Here is a 17,760-nt window from a genome sequence, read left to right as displayed (position 1 = left end):
TTCAGTAATATGATAAATGAATAAATAAGTGATATAAGCAATATGATAAATTTCAGTAAATTGCACATATGCAAAAAAAAGTTTGCAAATCCAGTGCTCATTTATTCACACGCACAAATACGTATCCAGCGATGGATAAGTATTTGAGGAAAATAAAACGAGAGCCATCTCAGGCGACCCCTTGGTACTTGACGCTGCATTTTGTCATAATTGGAACGATCAACTTTAATTTCCCCGAAGGCCATTTACAGATAATTTTTATCTGCGAGGCTGTTTCCCTCGCAGGGTCACACACACGTCGTTAACCCGCCTGGATTTCCCCTGGTTGATTATCTAAGACGTGTCGTTACGCACGGCGCGTCCCGCAGCGCCTCCTTCCCCGCTCCGCATAGATCCGCATAGACCCGCACACTCTGGCCATGGCAGCGGTCGCGGGGCTGTTTGCGTGTTACTTGTTGTTTTTGCTAGAAAACGGCGCGGACGGCGTGGAGAGAGTTTTCTACGTGGGGATTATCGAGGAGGACTGGAATTACGCGCCGAGCGGGAAAAACCTCCTGAGTGGGGAAGACATCGAAAAGGATGAGTGAGTGTCGACGCCGAATGTCGCGCAGGAAACATTTTGAAACTCCGTGTTTCCAGATGAGTGTGTCCAGATGAATCACTGACTTGGTTTCTTTTTGCCATTTCTTTTCATTAACAAAAAACAAAAACAAAGAATACACTCAGACTTGATTCCCCGCACTGTTGTGTACTTTACGCATCGCAGTTGTCAGTCTTATGTCGTTTATCAGAAAGTGATGAAAAGGACTTTTTATCTTAAAAAGTAAAGCATCAATTCCTGTCTCTTTTGACTCCTGCCAGATTTACATGACAACTTTATGATCAGATACTTCACCTGTGATATACAGAAAAGTTTACTTTACTGGTGCCAGAGACTGGATCAGCATGATGTTGTCCTCCATTTGACTTTTTGAGGCGGTGTGATATTTCTGAAGGGTAAATTCAACATATTGGTCTGTATTTGAAAGTATGAAACAGCTTCTGTATGAACAGATGACACAATATGGTTGAGTTGTGACCATTCGGATTATAACAGAGTGCAGATGCTTTGTCCTGCGCATTGTTGTAACCCACAGTTGTTTTACACGTGGATGTTTTTCTGTGACTTTTCTAGCATATTGTGATTGTGATTGAAACAGCGCCGGTTGAACTGAGCCCAAGCTATTTCAACACGCGTCGAATACTATTTGTGTTTTGTAACTAAATATTGTTTCTCTTTTTGGGATATTTTGTCCCCTAGGAATTGTGTCATCCTGGCTAGGGTGGCCGCCCCGTAGTTAGGATATTCTTTCGCCTGGTTACGAAATATATAAAAGGTCAAGGGTCGTCCTGTTTCTGGCTATAATCGACAATGATTGCGATCATCTATATGTTTTCATGGAAATTTTAAGGCGGTTAAAATAAGGAGGTACTGTGGTGCAATCGTGTGATGGGACGAGGCTGGACATCGGTGTAAATCAAACCAGCTTCAGGCAAGCGACCCCCAGCGGCAGAACCAGCTTATTATACAGATTGTTAGACGACGGCAAACCATGGCAGTTACAGAATCAGGACCCTGTTAATGTGATTTATAGTATAATTAAATATTCCAAGAATATGGATTAATAATGTAATAACAGAAGCAATAGGTTCTGGTTGTGATGTAAAATAACATAATTTTTTACAATTTAATCTAAACATACCACTTAAAACAATGAAACTTGTATTAAATGTTGTGATATTGTCTAAATGTTCAAGCCATTGCTGAATTAGTCATGTGTGTGTGTGTGTGTTTGGTCATCTTTGCCTGTTTCTTAACTCTCACACACTTCTTTTCTTCGCGTCCTATCTTATCCAGACATGCATCTGTGTTTCTGGTTAACGGACCACAACAGATTGGCCGCGTGTATACCAAGGCCATGTATCGACAGTTCACAGATCCCACGTACAGCCAACGTTCCCCCCGGCCAGAATGGCTGGGCTTCCTGGGCCCCATAATACGTGCTGAGGTTGGTGATGTTATATTGGTCCACCTGAAGAACTTTGCCTCCAGGAACTATTCCATGCATCCCCATGGAGTTTTTTATGAGAAGAATGCAGAAGGTATGATATTTCATAGTATTTCACTTTCTGTCCTATCACATCTGGAGACATGTGTTATCAAAAAAAAAAAAAAGAAGTCTGAAGAAAATCCCCTTGCTGTGAAAATTGAAGAAACACATGCTTCATTAAAAAAAAAAAAAAAAGGGATTTTTTTTTGGGTGGGGTGTAACTACTATCATTGTTATATTAATTTCTTAAAGTTCCCAATGTATTACAAAGAAGCATACAATGTGTTACAAAGAAGCACACAAATGTACAAAAGTTCAGAAAAGTACAGATATTATGGGAAGTAAGTCAAGGAGTTTTTCTGCAAGGGTGGAAAAACTGTTGTTGCACAATCTCAGCCCAGCAGTGGTTATTGTCAGGGCATCTTGTCATAGACTTCAGCTGTTGTGAACTTTGCAGGTCTGTGTTGTGTAACGGGTTCCCGTCCCTTATTCATTGTGTTTGACGAACCACAAGGGAGGAGTTCCTGGAACCTGATGGGGGAAAAACAAGAAACTAACGTTCTAAATTTGGTTTGACAAGTAAAACAAATCACATTGACTCATGTGGCAGTATGATTCAATATAATTTATAATATTGATAGTAATGAAATGATAATTTGCTCATATTTTGCTCACATTTTCACGTTGGGTAAAGACACTGGAAAGTTACTTTGCAGCAGATTTCAATTATAAGAATATAAATGAGCATTATTAGGGAAGAAAGAGAATCACAGAGCCACTGTAGAAGGAAATGGGGGAAGTGAGAGGAAATGTTGTGTCATGTGTCTCCTTGCAACTAAGACAGCGTTCACTTGTCCGCTGTGAAAGGATCCAGACCAAACACGCTCACTCACACTTCTAGGTGTGGAGTTTAAACAGGGAGTGATTCTCTCCAGGGAATTAGTAAGTTTACAGCAGCAAGGCATGGGTGTAGGTGCTCCTGTTAAAACACATACAGACGCTCCCTTTTTGATGTGATAGCAATACCACAGAACCATCAGTGCAATCCTAAACATTATACACAAAGCCAGGATAATAAAGGACAGGATTTGGAGAGTATTTGGGTGGCGTGGCACAGGAGGTCGACAACATGCCTAATACTCATGGTTCATCCATGATTGGGTTAATTGCAGAGAATGAATTTCACCACGGGGATTAATAAAGGATAAATTATTATTATTATTATTATTATTTCAGTAAATCTTGATATTATATGAATCATAACAAACAAATCCTCCACAAGGGGCTCATGGACAGCAAGTGGTCTGCTGATCAGCTTAACTCAACAGCAAACTAGTACCAGCTCATGCATGGATAAGTAATGTAAGTTAACATAATGTTAGCATTCAACTTTCGACATTAAACAATTGAACTCACCTTCAGCGTGAAGAAAGGGGAAAAATCCAACTAGCCTCCACTGCGCTAAAAGGGAAAAATATATTGTCTACCATATGGTATGATGTGTTGGAATAACTGCAAGAGTGGAGGATCTATGAGAACCCACCGATAAACACCGACTGAACGGTATCATTTCACTAACAGTTAAATACACAGAAACAAAGTGGGCTTTCTAGCAGAGGTGAAAGCCCCTCTGAGTGCATGAAAATACCTTTTTAAATCCAAAAGAATTATCTGAATCATTCTCAAAGAAAATTTAGCATTCATAGCCCTTTGTGTTTTTTCTACCTGTTTATTAATCGGTAGCTCAAGCCTCCTTCAAACCGATTCTACGGTCTTGCAGGTGCACTCTATCCAGATGGGACATCTGGAAACTTGAAGAAGGATGACTCGGTTCCACCCCAAGGCACCTACACCTACCGGTGGGAAGTCCGGCCAGAATTTGCGCCCACAGGTGACGATGGCAGCTGCCTGAACTGGGCCTACCACTCGCACGTGGAGGCCCCAAAGGACATAGCCTCAGGACTCATCGGGCCACTTCTCACGTGCAAGAAAGGTACGGCGGCGTGTGCTAATACGTTCATTTCATCCATCCACCCATCATTTCCCGCTTATCCCGCCATTCCCGCTTATGTTTATCACCCCCTGCATGCCACACTGACGTCCTGTCAGAGCTCTTCAGCCGTAGACTAATTCGACCGAGGAGCTCCACTTTCCTACCTGAGGCTATCAGACTTTTTAATTCCTCTCCTTTCAGCCGCAGGGAATCTTAAAATCTTAAACCTTAAAAAAAAAAAAAAAAAAAAAAGATCTTACCCACTTACTGTAAATTATAATAATTTATTTATCTGCATATATGTTCAGAACTGTGCAATATTTCATAACAGCTACATGTACAATATTTTTTCATACTCTTGTGCACTCCTTATCTTTCACTTGGTACTCAAGACCTTAAGATACTTTATAGTCTTCACTTGTTACTTAAGACACTTTATAGTTTATTTGTATTTCTTAATCTCCCCCTTTTTTTACTGTTTATACAATTTTCTACTATTATTTATCATTGTTATATTTTTCTTGTAACTCTGGCACAACAATTTGAGTTGTTGAGTTGTAAAGTTGTTATTCTATATTCTTATTCTTATTCTTATTCTTATTCTTATTCTTATTCTTATTCTTATTCTTATTCTTATTCTTATTCTTATTCTTATTCTTATTCTTATTCTTATTCTTATTCTTATTCTTATTCTTATTCTTATTCTTATTCTCATTCCTAGTCTTATTCTTCATACAAAAGAGCCAACCAACAATGCCACAAGGGAGCACGCACCTTCAACCAGAATTAAGATGAGATAAGATAAGATAAGATAAACTTTATTGATCCTATAGGGGAAATTCCTTTGTCACAGCAGCGTAACAGTGATAACAGCAAAAAAAAAAAAAAGGCAGAAGACAGGAGATAGCAAAAAAAAAAACCAACTCCACATTAAGGAACTTTGTTGTATAAGCTGCTAAAAAAATAAAGGGAACACTAAAATAACACATCCTAGATGTGAATGAATGAAATATTCTTATTGGTCTTTACGTCGTTGGATGTGCTGACAACAAAATTACACAAAAATGATCGATGGAAATCAAATATCCCTAAAACAAATCAAAATGAATCAGTGTTGCTTCCTAAGTGGACAGTTTGATTTCACTCAAGTGTGATTGACTTGGAGTTTCATTGTATTGTTTTAGTGTCCCCATTATTTTTTTCAGAGCAATATATTTTGATTCGAGATTACAATGCAACTTGATTGCACAATATTTATTCCACCAAACGGCATCAGCTTCACAACAACAGAGCATGAAGTCGACGTACGACGAATTCGATTAAAATGCTGAGCTGCAGGAATATTCTGTGTTATACTAGCATTCTCTGTGAATGCCAACTAGCTTAACTGCCAAATATGCTATTCAGGAAAATAGCAGAAATGATAGTGATGGCGTCGTAGTGTCTCAAAGAGCCATTAGTTGCAGATCAGCAGATGATACAGCTTTTTTTCAAGTGACTCAGCAGAGATGTTCAGCCGTGGTGCGCCTTCATGAGTAGCAGCAGCAATAACAGTGTAAACATCATTGTGGCCGATAAAGAAGTTCTCATAACGGAGCTTATTTGCAGGAGTGTATGCCGATATTCTATCAGCTGATGATTTCTGCAAACGGATTTAAAGGTCTTGCCCTAGTTCTAATTGCAGGTGACATTAGGTGTAAACTTTATGACAAATAGCTACATCAACATCTGGCCTTCCCTGAAGCTAATGTTACGAGAGCAAGGATCCACCAAAGGGACGTTCTCTTCCGTCGAAGCCTGATAGGCACGGTTTATCCCCCCAAACTTTTCATGTGCATCATTGGGATTTCATCCTCGGCCTGTATATTCCTTTTTTTTTTTCTCCAGGGATCTTGAACGCCGGTGATGACCTTGCGTCGGCCCGTACCGACGTGCTCCAAGATATCTTCTTAATGTTCAGCGTGGTGGACGAAAACCTGAGCTGGTACCTGCCGAGGAACATTCTGCGATGCTCCGATCCCGCCAGTGTCGATGAAAACGATGAGGACTTCAAGGAGTCAAATCTGATGCACGGTAAAGGGATGAATGGTTTTCTCCGCACCGCCTGATCACAACTTGTTTTTTTTTGTAGCAGTAAAAGTTCAAGCTATCTAAAGTGTTTCACAATTACCCCAATTCATGTTATGCTTCTCAGGGTAATTCAATAAACAAAGTCCATGAAAGCAAAGTTCAAACTGTGGTTTTGTTCTGTCCGCCCCTCCGTAAAATGTGATTTTCTCTTTGTGTCAGGGATTAATGGGTACTTGTTTGGTAACCTGCCCGGAATAGAGCTATGCCAGAACCAGCAGGTCGCATGGCATTTGTTTGGCATTGGTAACGAAGTGGACATTCATTCTGCATTTTTCCATGGGAATACGCTGCTGGACCGCAGCCACAGAACCGACGTCCTCAGCCTCTTCCCCGCCACGTTCGTCACGGCCGGGATGGTCCCGAGGGCGGCCGGAAAATGGCTGTTGGCCTGTCAGGTTAATGACCACTTACAAGGTAGGGCACCTGAACTTTGACCCCTGAGTCACCTTCCATATCTCAACTCTGAGAGTGTAATGGGCGTGCATAGCTGCTCGCAGGCGAATCATCTGACAGGTCTTGACATTAAAACGGTCAGTATCGAGGTGCGTTATTTTCAAAGTGTGTGTGTAAGCAGTGGAAATTCCACTAAACAGAGGGAGCAATACATTATATGTGTACTTTGTATTGAAACGCACCGAATGAAAAGTAGAAAAAGGATCTTTCCCGAAGTATTTTAATCTAAACGCAATTCTTAATGCAACTGATTGTCGGTCCCTAAATGTAACTTTTTACCCGCTCTAGCTGGGATGCAGGCCTTTTATGAAGTGAAGTCATGTGACGCCAAGGTTCAGCCAAAACCCAGCGAGCGCAGCGTGCGGAAGTACTACCTGGCTGCTGAGAAAGTCACCTGGAACTACGCTCCTACAGGAAAAGATGAGATCACGAAGGTTTCACTGACACAACCCGACAGGTATGCGAGAAATTGTGAGAAAGAAACATTGTCATCGGTTGAATACTTGCGGAGAACTTTTAATCATGCATGTCAGCATCATTTTATGCCTAACAGTTGGGGTTTTCAATAATCCACGCATGCACAGCCTTTCCCAAGTTCTTCAAACACTAGTTAGCGATAAGAAGGCCATTTCCGATGAATGAATATCCACATCGCTGCCGTTATAAGGTTTTCACATCACAGGAATAGCCATTCTTCCACCGTATAGTCTTACGTAATTATCCCACCTATGGATATTTGGTCCTTTTTTCGCTACTTCCCGCAGACATTTTGGTGCAACGACATCAATCATAAACATCCAGAGAACGTTGCATCGCACACTCAGTCGCAGGAGACGCTGTTTGCTTTTTTGTCGAACTATCTCTTTAAGGCCGATGAAACCTGAACAAAGCTACTTTTCAGTGTGAACGGGCTCTGAATGGGACTGATTATACCATGAGCTGCTGATTCCTGCGTTGAGAGGAATTGTACCCCAAACAGTGTGTTTGTTGTTTTACTTGTTCTCGATCTGACACAGGTGTTTGTTTCGTTGCATCGTAACAGAACGGTAAACCTAAATAAATGTCTCACTTGTACGTGTATCACACCCTTTCCGTTCCAGGTATTTACACATCTTTTCTGCCATTTTCCTCTTCCCCTTGCCCCCCCTCAACCCTTTATATCAGTGATTCAGAAATATTTTTTAGCCGAGAACACGGAAGAATTGGCTGTTGTTACTTAAAAGTGATTTACAAAGAGTACACAGACGACACCTTCAGCACGGTCAAAGATCCACAGGCCTCCGAATCTGATCCCCTCGGGATGTTAGGTGAGGTCCGGCTCTCTCATCGCTTTCTTTTGCCGTCTGATTTCCCGCCGTCGTGTCTTTCGCTTTCACGTCGACGGCCTTTTTCCACGTTTCCAAAGGTCCCGTTTTGAGGGCGGAGGAAGGAGAGACTCTGATTGTGACATTCATGAATAAGGCCGATAAAAACTACAGCATTCAGCCGCACGGCCTGCAATATGACAAACACTCCGAGGGAAGCAGCTACGAGGACGGTGAGAAAGCAGCAAGTTGCACAAACGTGTTAGAAATAGAAGGCACGAGTTAGAGGGTTTGCAGATGCAGCAAATTTCATTCTTTGTACATGAGCTTCCCCCCAACACACTTTTTTGCATCAATATTTATGTATACATACGCATGTAAATAAAAAAAAAATAAAAGGAACACTAAAATATCACATCCTAGATCTGAATAAATGAAATATTCTTATTAAATACTATGTTCTTTGCTTCATTGAACGTGCTGACAACATAATCACACAAAAATGATCAATGAAAATCAAATGTATGAACCCATGGAGGTCTGGATTTGGAGTCACACTCCAAATAAAAATGGAAAAACACACACCAGGCTGATCCAACTCTGATGTAATGTCCTTAAAATAAGTCAAAATGAATCAGTGTTGCTTCCTAAGTGGACAGTTTGATTTCCCAGAGTGAAGTTACATTGTGTTGTTTAAGTGTTCCCTTTTTTTTTCTTTTTGAGCGTACATATATGTATATATACATATATATATATATATATATACACACACACACACCATATAAATACCATATATATATATGTGTGTGTGTGTGTGTGTGTGTGTGTGTGTGTACATATATATGTAACATATATGTAATATATACATATATATGTATGTATATATACACACACACACACACACACACACACACATATATATATATATATATATATGTACATGATCACAAAAAAAACTTGATGTAATGACAAGGTTGTGTAACTAGGTCTGAGTGATTTGCAACTAGGTCATAACCGGTAATTTAAAGCGGTCAAATGAAACATCCGATACTGCGATGATGTATTTTCATGTTGAGGAGAAGAGAAAAGAGACATGATCGGGATTTACTCGCCGAGAGACATCGTAATGCAAAGTAATAGGATTGAACTCAAGTGATGACATGATTTTTGTGCACAAGGGGTCAACAAGCGCGGCGCCCAGGTGGGTCCGGGAGAAGTCTTCCAGTACACCTGGCACGCTCTGGAAGGCCCGTCGCCATCGGATCCTCAGTGCATCCCGTACTTGTATTACTCCGCGTCTAATCCCACCAAGGACACCAACTCCGGATTAGTGGGGCCTCTGCTGGTGTGCAAGAGAGGAACAATCGGCGTGAACGGAACTCAGGTCTTAATCCGACACTTGTCCGGTTATCCCTTTCACACATTACGCAATCTTGTGGTGTGTTTTTAAGTAATGAGTGTCTGCTTTTAGGAATGGCTTTATATTTTTCTATAATATAATAATACATTACACAACAGATTTTTTTTCTATTAATAATGAAGACGCCTACATTTCTAAATTTTATCTATTTTGTATCTATTTTCAGAAGGATATTCAGATGTAGTAAATGATTAAAAAACCTATTTTGATCTAATTAGAACATATTTGTATATAATGATTTAGACTGACAGGAGATAATAGGTTGGTGAGTGTTAATGATTTGTGCAAAAACACGTATCAAAGACAGTCAATAAATAATCAAATTAGACATTTATCATTGTTTTTAAACTGACTGGCCTCGGTCAAATGGAAGGATTGTACGTGGCATGTCAAACATGTAATGAATTAGACACCTTAGCATGTGTGTGAGTGGAACAAATGAATCAGAAAAATAAAACAAAACATGTAAAACTGATGGGAAAAAAAAATTCAGGCTGCCTAAAATAAATCTAGCAAAATCTAATAAAATTAAAAGTAATGTGTGACTGAGACTGATGATCTGAAACTGAAAAGGTGCTGGTCAGGCCTGCACACAGAAGACACCAAAATGTCTTTTGATGCTGCTACTGTTTATAGCATCAATACAATTTTCGTTGGCAAGTTCATGCTCATGGCTGAACAAACCAGTGATAATAATAATAATAGTAACAGCAATAATAAATCAGGGCTGGGCAATTATTTTGGGTGTTGGGCCACATTTCTTAATTAAGTTTTTACGTGCGGGCCAATGTAATTGCACAAAATGAAAATGGTAATTTAGATATAACATTTTTTTGGCATTTTATTTCAACTTCAAAATCATGCATGATCATATAAAAACACTGAAATTATTTTGTACGTAATCATCCATACAAAATTAAACAAAAGGGAAAAAAAGAAGCCTCTAAATTCAATATTGATTGAAAATACTTTTTTATTAAAAAAAAGAAAAAACAAGGTAGTTTGGTGGGCCAGATAGAAAAGCAAAAGAGGCAAAAAATACCCAGCTCTGCTCTAAATTATAGTACCTTATAATTAAATTTGCATTGCAAACTAAATACCATGAGCACACGTGTCTAAATCATTACATGCATTACAACACATCTAAATAGCATGTCGGTCATTTACTTTCTTCAGCGAATATTTGATTTAGAAATTGTGAATGCACCTAAATAGATATCCAGTAGGTATTATTAATGGCATTTAAATTCCAATGGTTTAAAGCCAATCAAATCTCAACATGGCAGGATTAAAAACGCATTTCTTAAAATGATGTCACAGATGTCTTTTTGTAATGGTTTGTTAAAGCTCGTGATGGTGCGAAAAACCCGACGGTGACACTGGATGTGTGTTTTTAACAGAAAGGCGTGGATAAGGAGTTCTTCCTCCTCTTTTCTGTCATGGATGAAAACCTGAGCTGGTACTTAGATGACAATATCGCGACGTTTGGCGGCAACGTGACAAACGACGAAGACTTCGAGGAGAGCAACAAGATGCACGGTGATCAACGCTTATGTTTTTAGTTACATCTCCGCTATTGCATTTTTATCATTTTGACACTCATCTCTCAATTTCAGCGGTAAATGGATTAATGTATGGGAACCTTCCCGGACTGCAGATGTGTGCCGGAGACAAAGTGGTGTGGTACACCTTCGGGCTGGGAACGGAAAATGACATTCATGGGATTTATTTCGAGGGGAACACCTTTGAAAAGCAGGGTACAACCCGGGACACGGTCAACCTCTTCCCACACACCACCGCCGCTGTCACCATGCAGCCGTCCACTCCCGGTCAGTCACATTCTACTTTATGTTTCACACACACAGCACTGCGATCCAAACTTCAAATCCTGCTTTCAACATTTGAGATCCGGCACAGGAAATGCTTGTCAGTGTTTATGGTGAAGCCCGGCAGCAAATGTAACAGGAAATAACACAAGTGTCTCTCTGTTATCTGGAGGACACTTGGATTCCGGAGTAGCGTGCATGTGGAAGAACAAATCACAAAAAGTAAAGGAATAGACCGACAACCCCCACAGTGAATAGATTCCACCATTAACTTTACAGTGATTTTTTTTTTTTAATTTAATTTTGTATTTACATTTCTGATTTAGATGAAATGTCATTGTGTTTTAATTCAGTTTCTGTATTTAATTTTCCTTTTTATTTAGTTACATATTTATTTACTTTTCCATTTCATGTTTACATTTTATTTCTTGGGTAATTCACTTTAAATGTACTTATTATTGAACTTATCATTCATACATTTATTAATCAACTTCCTCAAAATGATCTTCCCAAAAGATGGACCGGAGGTGCTGGCATGAGCATCTCTGCTTCGTCTGCACATGACGTAGACTTTGTTTTTCTTTTTCTATATTTATAAATACTCTCAATCCTTTTCCTCTTTGAATTTTTTCCTGTCAGGAGTGTATGAGGTGAGTTGCAGAGTAACAGACCACTTTTCAGGCGGCATGAGGCAGCTCTACCACGTCAACAACTGTCCAGGACGTCACGTAAATAACGTGAGCGCGAGGTCCCCCAAGATCGTGAAATATTTCATCAGCGCCGAAGAAATCGAGTGGGACTTCTCGCCCGACAGGCAATGGGAAAAGGAGCTGAACCACAACACGTTAAAGGACAGGTGTGTGTGTGTGTGAACGAGGGAGCCGTTAAAGCGGCGTGCGATTTTATTTATCGCGGGCCGTTCATACGACTGCTTTTGGTTTTCCAGTCCCGGCAACGAGTTTCTGGACCGTGGGAAGGACAGGATTGGATCACGCTATAAGAAGGCGGTGTTCAGAGAATATACCGACGACACTTTCAAAGTTCAGAAAAAACGCAAGCCCGGCGAAGAGCATTTGGGAATTTTGGGTGAGTTTGCATTCATTCATGCATCACCTGCATTCAGTCAAATATCACCGTCTACTGGAAATGGTGGTTTGCAGCCAGGTGCATTTACAGCAAGCCGGTCAAATGTTTTTACAACGAAAATAACGTATATGTAACGTATAAATAAGCTGATGTAACCAGCAGGCCCGTGGATTCGTCAGGTCCCGTCATTATGGAATTCAATAAAATGTGTTTTTCATCTCGTCCCTTTTTTTAGGTCCAATAATCAAAGCAGAGGTCGGAGAGCAAATACTAATCACATTCAAGAATAAAGCTAGTTTCAATTACTCGATAACCGCTCACGGGGTGAAGGCCAGCGGCGCCCACATTCCCGTCGAACCCGGTGAGAATCCAAGCGACTCTTTACGTCGATGAATGGATGTTTGCGAAAAGGAAATTTGTAAAACATTCCTTCGCCCCCGTGTTCAGGCTTAGAGATCGTATTAACATGGGATATTCCAAAGAGCTCCGGTCCAAGCGCAACAGATCCAAACTGCATCTCCTACGCCTACTTCTCCAGGGTCGACTTCATCAAGGTACCGTTGGACGTCTACACGGAGAAAGAATGTGTTTTCGGCAGTGAACCGACTGCGCGGTGTGGAATGTGGGAGTAGTCGGTGTTTAGAACACAGCACTTTCTTTTGTGTACATTCAGGATCTCTACAGCGGACTTCTGGGGCCCCTGGTGGTTTGCAGGCCCGGGACTCTGCGGGGCGAAGGGTCCGACAGACACAGGGTTGACGTGGAGAAGGAGTTTGCGCTCCTCTTCATGGTGCACGACGAAAACCAGTCCCAGTATTACGAAGACAACATCAGAAAATACCTCGGTGACGTCGACCTCGACTCGTTGGCGAAAGACGAAGACTTTGAAGAGAGCAACAAGATGCACGGTGAGAGAGCCGCCGGGGAGGACGGGGGCCGAGACGTCTCGAGTCTGCATGTTCTGCCTGGGTTTGACCCCAAAACTGCCCAAATTTGTGAATGAGAGAGTGCGTGAACAAATCAATCATGTTATTCTTGAGAATGAAGAACAAACAGAAGCAAACTGCATCCAACGTTTTGGATAAAGCCCAAAATACACTGCTTTCCAACTTGTGCAAAAACATATTGAAATTATTGCAAAAGAATGCAGGGCCCTCATAAAACCTTTTGTTTCCTAAATACATGTACTCAAAATACACAAATACCAACACTCAAATTCCAAACCCACCACAACTTTAATTTCACCCAGAAAGTGAAATAAAATATAAAACAAATAATCAAATGTCACATGCATTAGACATCCTATAAAGGATTTAATTAAATTAGGCTTAGAGCTGAAACACCGTGATTTCCAGACTATTGACCGCACCTGCATATAAGCCGTACCAGATAAAAATAACAAAATAAATATATAGGCTGCATTTGTCTATAGGACACAGGTGTCCATGTTGTAACCTCAGATATACATTTTACTTTTCTACTTTTAATTAAATATCCATAAATATTGGAAAATGCTTTTTTCCTGACAGTGCCCGCCGATAACAAGAATAATAATAAATAACGCAAGGAAAAGGCCATCCATTTTCTATCCCCGCTTTGTCCTACTCCAGCTCATCTCTAACTTCTCCTTCCTCCCGTGCACTAAAACCGATAAAGTCGTCTTCTTCCGAGTCGGAATTGAACGGCCACAGAATTTCACGGTAATTTCATCGGTCCGATGTGACGCGGCTAAACGTTTGGGTGACATAAAGCTCATCAGCCCTAAAAAAAAATCCATAAACTAGCCCCATCTTTGTTTAAGTTCAAAGCGTGTGGAAAAAAGTAGCGGCTCGTAGTCTGGAAATTACAGTACACGCAATGCATTGATTCGAAAAGTAAACAAAAAGTAAGATTACTTACTAGTGACCCTCTCTCTCATGAAACACAGCTGTGTCAGATCAATATGTCAATACGCAGGTAATTGTCTCTACACATATTAGCTCACATTGATAAGAACGCTGACGCACGAATATTGCGCTCAATCACAGCGAGAGCGGCAACACCAGTAGCGATAAAGAAAAAAAACTGCACGGATCGGAGCGATCCCCGGTTCAAACAGGCTCGAGATTAAAAGCGTGTGATAAAAGACGGAAAAAAAATATGTCACCAACAAATACCATCGTGATCAAGCGTGTCTTGAAATGGCGTTCTCCTCCACGGCAAATCGGCAGTGACGTTTAGATGTAAAAACATGAATCGTGTTCACGATATAAACGTGTTTGTTCTCGGAAATGGTGATTTCCCTGCGTGTTGCCTCGTAGGGATTAACGGGAAGCTGTACGGTAACCTCCACGGCCTGGTGATGACCAAGGGCCAGAAAGTGGACTGGTATCTTCTGGGCATGGGCAATGAAGTGGACATGCACAATGTTCACTTTCACGCCGAAACCTTCACTTACAAGGCAAGATTCGCCGTCGAGACTTTTCACCCGAGGTTTTCGCTTTAACGTAAAATGCTTTGTGTAATGTATACGCGTGTGTGTGCGTGCATGTGCTTGATTGTGTCCGTCAGACGGACCACGTGCACCGCGCAGATGTCTTCGACCTCTTCCCCGGAACATTCCAGACGGTGGAGATGGTGGCCGGGAACCCGGGGACTTGGTTGCTCCATTGCCATGTGACTGACCACATCCACGCCGGCATGGAAACCACTTTCACCATCAAGGGTGTGTCCGGTGTCTCCATGATATTTGTGTCAGTCTTATCTATTCCTTGCAAAATAACCGTCGCTCACACGAAATATGTGCTCTTTTCAGATCCAAAAGCATCAGCACACGGTAAGCACTGCTTGATCTTCTGTACCAAATTAAAACGCATCTTGCACCTTGTGTTATTTATTGACGAACATTCGCATAAACAAATAATGCCTTTATTCACATCTATTTATATTTAAATCCACCAGAAAACAACATTATTAGACAGTTATAGTGTAATTTAATATTTGACTATGTTAGTAGGACAATTTAATCAAAATCAGAATCAGAAAAACTTTATCCGTCCCCAAAGGGTAAATTGGGGGGCACATGGGGTAGCAGCATCAAAGTTCATGTGAACATCAAAAATAAAATGTTCAAAAAAATTAAAAAGAAAAAAGAGAGAAAAAAAAGAGAATAATATAATATAATATAATATAATATAATATAATATAATATAATATAATATAATATAATATAATATAATATAATATAATATAATATATAAGTGTGAAAATTGTTGGTACAAAATGGCTCTGCAATATAACATAAGCGGCATTAAAAAAAAAAAAAAAGCGGCATTAATTACACTCAGCATGGCAATGAGGGATTTAAGATAAGATAAGATAAGATAAATTATACTGTTACAGTTACTGTAATAATGTCAAGAATAGATATAAATATAATGAATAGATAAATACATAAGTAAATGTTATCATAAATAAATAATAATAGACAGACAGTTAGAAGACAGACGATAGCAAGACATCCATGAATAAATAGACAGGAGGGAGAACAACAACAGCAACAACTTCAGGCTTGCAGGGTTGCTGGGAATAGAGGCGTTGGACCGCCGGTTGTAAGACGTGGATTCAGAATGATAAAATACCCAAATAATGACAAAAACTACAGACAACCATATTGGCAGCCAATAATGAAAAGACAAACTATGACAAACAGTAAACAAATCGCTTAGAGATCACTTACAGTTATGGGGCGCTCATTAGCATCATTGGAATGGATACATCTTGTGTATCCATTGCAAAGCATCAGCTGCAATTATCAGGGTTCATTTTAACATTCTGTTTGTATCAGATATGTTTATAGATATTTTAGCTCAGTTGTAAAGTTCAGGTTACAGCTTGGATTTACATCACGGATTTTAAAGCTGTTATTCCAAATTGTATGAGGTAGTTACAAAGGATTTCCCAGCTGCTACCTGAGTATGCGGGGATTGAATTTAAAGCGAAATCCCATTGGTTACTTTTAAAACATTCACCAATGACGATGACTCAAAGTATCTGATGAAAAAGGAAACAAACCATTCATATTGCTATGGAGAGTGTAAATATTGACCAAAAGATACCAAACAGTCTCCGAGATGCAGCATCGTGGTGTTTGCGTGGGAGACGTTCATTCAACTGTGCGACTGAAAGCTGCAAAAAACAGAAGCGCCGCAGTCTTTTTTTCGGTTTAGTTTATCGGTTGGGACATTTTCAGTTGCAGCTTTCTGGCGCGTAAGGTAAATGGTGTAAGAAGGTGGTTTGGAAATCGCGCTTTCTTCTTTCCGTCCAACGACTCAGACGGATCTCCAGGCTCTGTCACGGCTCAGCGGTTTCACAACGTAAGGAAGAGCTCTGAGCTTCCACGAGGATACAGTTTTCACGTTTGCTTTAATAGAATTCATCAATGCAAAGTTGCATTCTGCACAGAAATGTGACGGCGACCGTGGGAAGACGGAATTGAAGTGAGATCTAAAGGTCTAAAGGCTGGTGTATCAGTGCAAACTCCGCACTTAAATTCCACTTAATTCATACAAATAAAATAGCGTTAAATAAATTAAATAAAATGAACTACTGTGGAGCGGCTGTAAAAGCTCCTTTTCTAAATAACCTGATGGGGTGGAGTGCTGCAAAAATTGTTGTGTTTTTAGAGCAGCGAGCTGAGTGTAAGTCGGGGTCAAGCAAAGTGGAAAGGCCCCTCCCATCTGCCGGGAAGGAAACACTCGAGTCGAAGCCTCGGTCGGGTTGTGTTTGCTGACTTATTTGGTCTCGACACACTCGTGTTTTTGACCCGCCACTTCAGACGAGGCTTCTCGTATTCCCGTGCACATCTTTGTCGAAGGATGCAAGAACAGCCATCTAGTGGACAAAATCGGTTTACGGAAACAGGAAGGGGAGTTTTCTGATTAGCCGTATGCTTTTTGTCCCGTCACGGCCAGGTTGTGCTCTTTAATTACTATTAAAGGGGAAATTACAATTATTAAGATTTTTGTTGGGAAAAATTTGGATTAAAACATGCCGACCATATCCCTCTGTTCACTTCTCTCTTTCTCTTATAATTTCATTCGCTTCCTTTCAGCTCCAGGAACCTCCACGAACACGCCGATCCTGACGCTGATACTGTGTCTTCTGGCCGGAAGGTGGTTCTGCTTATGAATCTTTGCTTTAAAAACAGGGGCAAAATCACTGTTGCATATGTGTTGTTGTTTTTTTTTATTTTGAGGTTACATGTGTCCGTGTGTAAATACTGAGTAATGATCAGTCCAGTTAACGTCGATCAAAGACTGTTAAAGCCTGTGCAAAGTCCGCAAACACTCCATTTCTTTGAACAAACAGATACTTTTGTGACTTGTTTTGTGTTTCTGTCATGTTACACTGAATTTAGCATCAGGAAGGAGTCTCCTCCCAGATACGAATGTATAATAAAGACCTGTTTTTTTATAAA

General features: G+C 40.4%; 1 protein-coding gene across 1 annotated transcript; it reads left to right on the top strand.

Moving 5' to 3' along the window:
• The first annotated feature begins 382 nt into the window (after positions 1–382).
• On the top strand, positions 383–17,760 carry hephl1b (hephaestin-like 1b). The gene is made up of 20 exons (XM_086177475.1): positions 383–583; positions 1,898–2,142; positions 3,871–4,083; positions 5,971–6,156; positions 6,373–6,627; positions 6,955–7,123; positions 7,831–7,973; positions 8,072–8,203; positions 9,149–9,354; positions 10,791–10,929; positions 11,007–11,219; positions 11,856–12,072; positions 12,163–12,302; positions 12,538–12,663; positions 12,750–12,856; positions 12,976–13,210; positions 14,603–14,742; positions 14,853–15,006; positions 15,097–15,117; positions 17,395–17,760. Exons 1-20 carry the CDS (start codon positions 420–422, stop codon positions 17,469–17,471), a joined length of 3,282 nt encoding a protein of 1,093 aa, XP_086033601.1. The 5' UTR covers positions 383–419; the 3' UTR covers positions 17,472–17,760.

The sequence above is a fragment of the Fistularia commersonii genome, chromosome 29 (genome assembly GCF_037954325.1).
Source record: "Fistularia commersonii isolate RoL2024-O1a breed Wild chromosome 29, RoL_Fcom_v1.0, whole genome shotgun sequence".
Taxonomy (NCBI): Eukaryota; Metazoa; Chordata; class Actinopteri; order Syngnathiformes; family Fistulariidae; genus Fistularia; species Fistularia commersonii.
The sequence above is the reverse complement of the archived record's forward strand: the minus strand, read 5'-3'. Positions and strand labels throughout refer to the sequence as shown.

Coding starts and splice junctions, on each gene's coding strand:
- hephl1b (XM_086177475.1), top strand. CDS start 420: ATGGCAGCGGTCGCGGGGCTGTTTGCGTGTTACTTGTTGTTTTTGCTA. Junction 10,930..11,006: donor GGAGAGCAACAAGATGCACG/GTGATCAACGCT, acceptor TCTCAATTTCAG/CGGTAAATGGATTAATGTAT. Junction 15,118..17,394: donor TCCAAAAGCATCAGCACACG/GTAAGCACTGCT, acceptor GCTTCCTTTCAG/CTCCAGGAACCTCCACGAAC.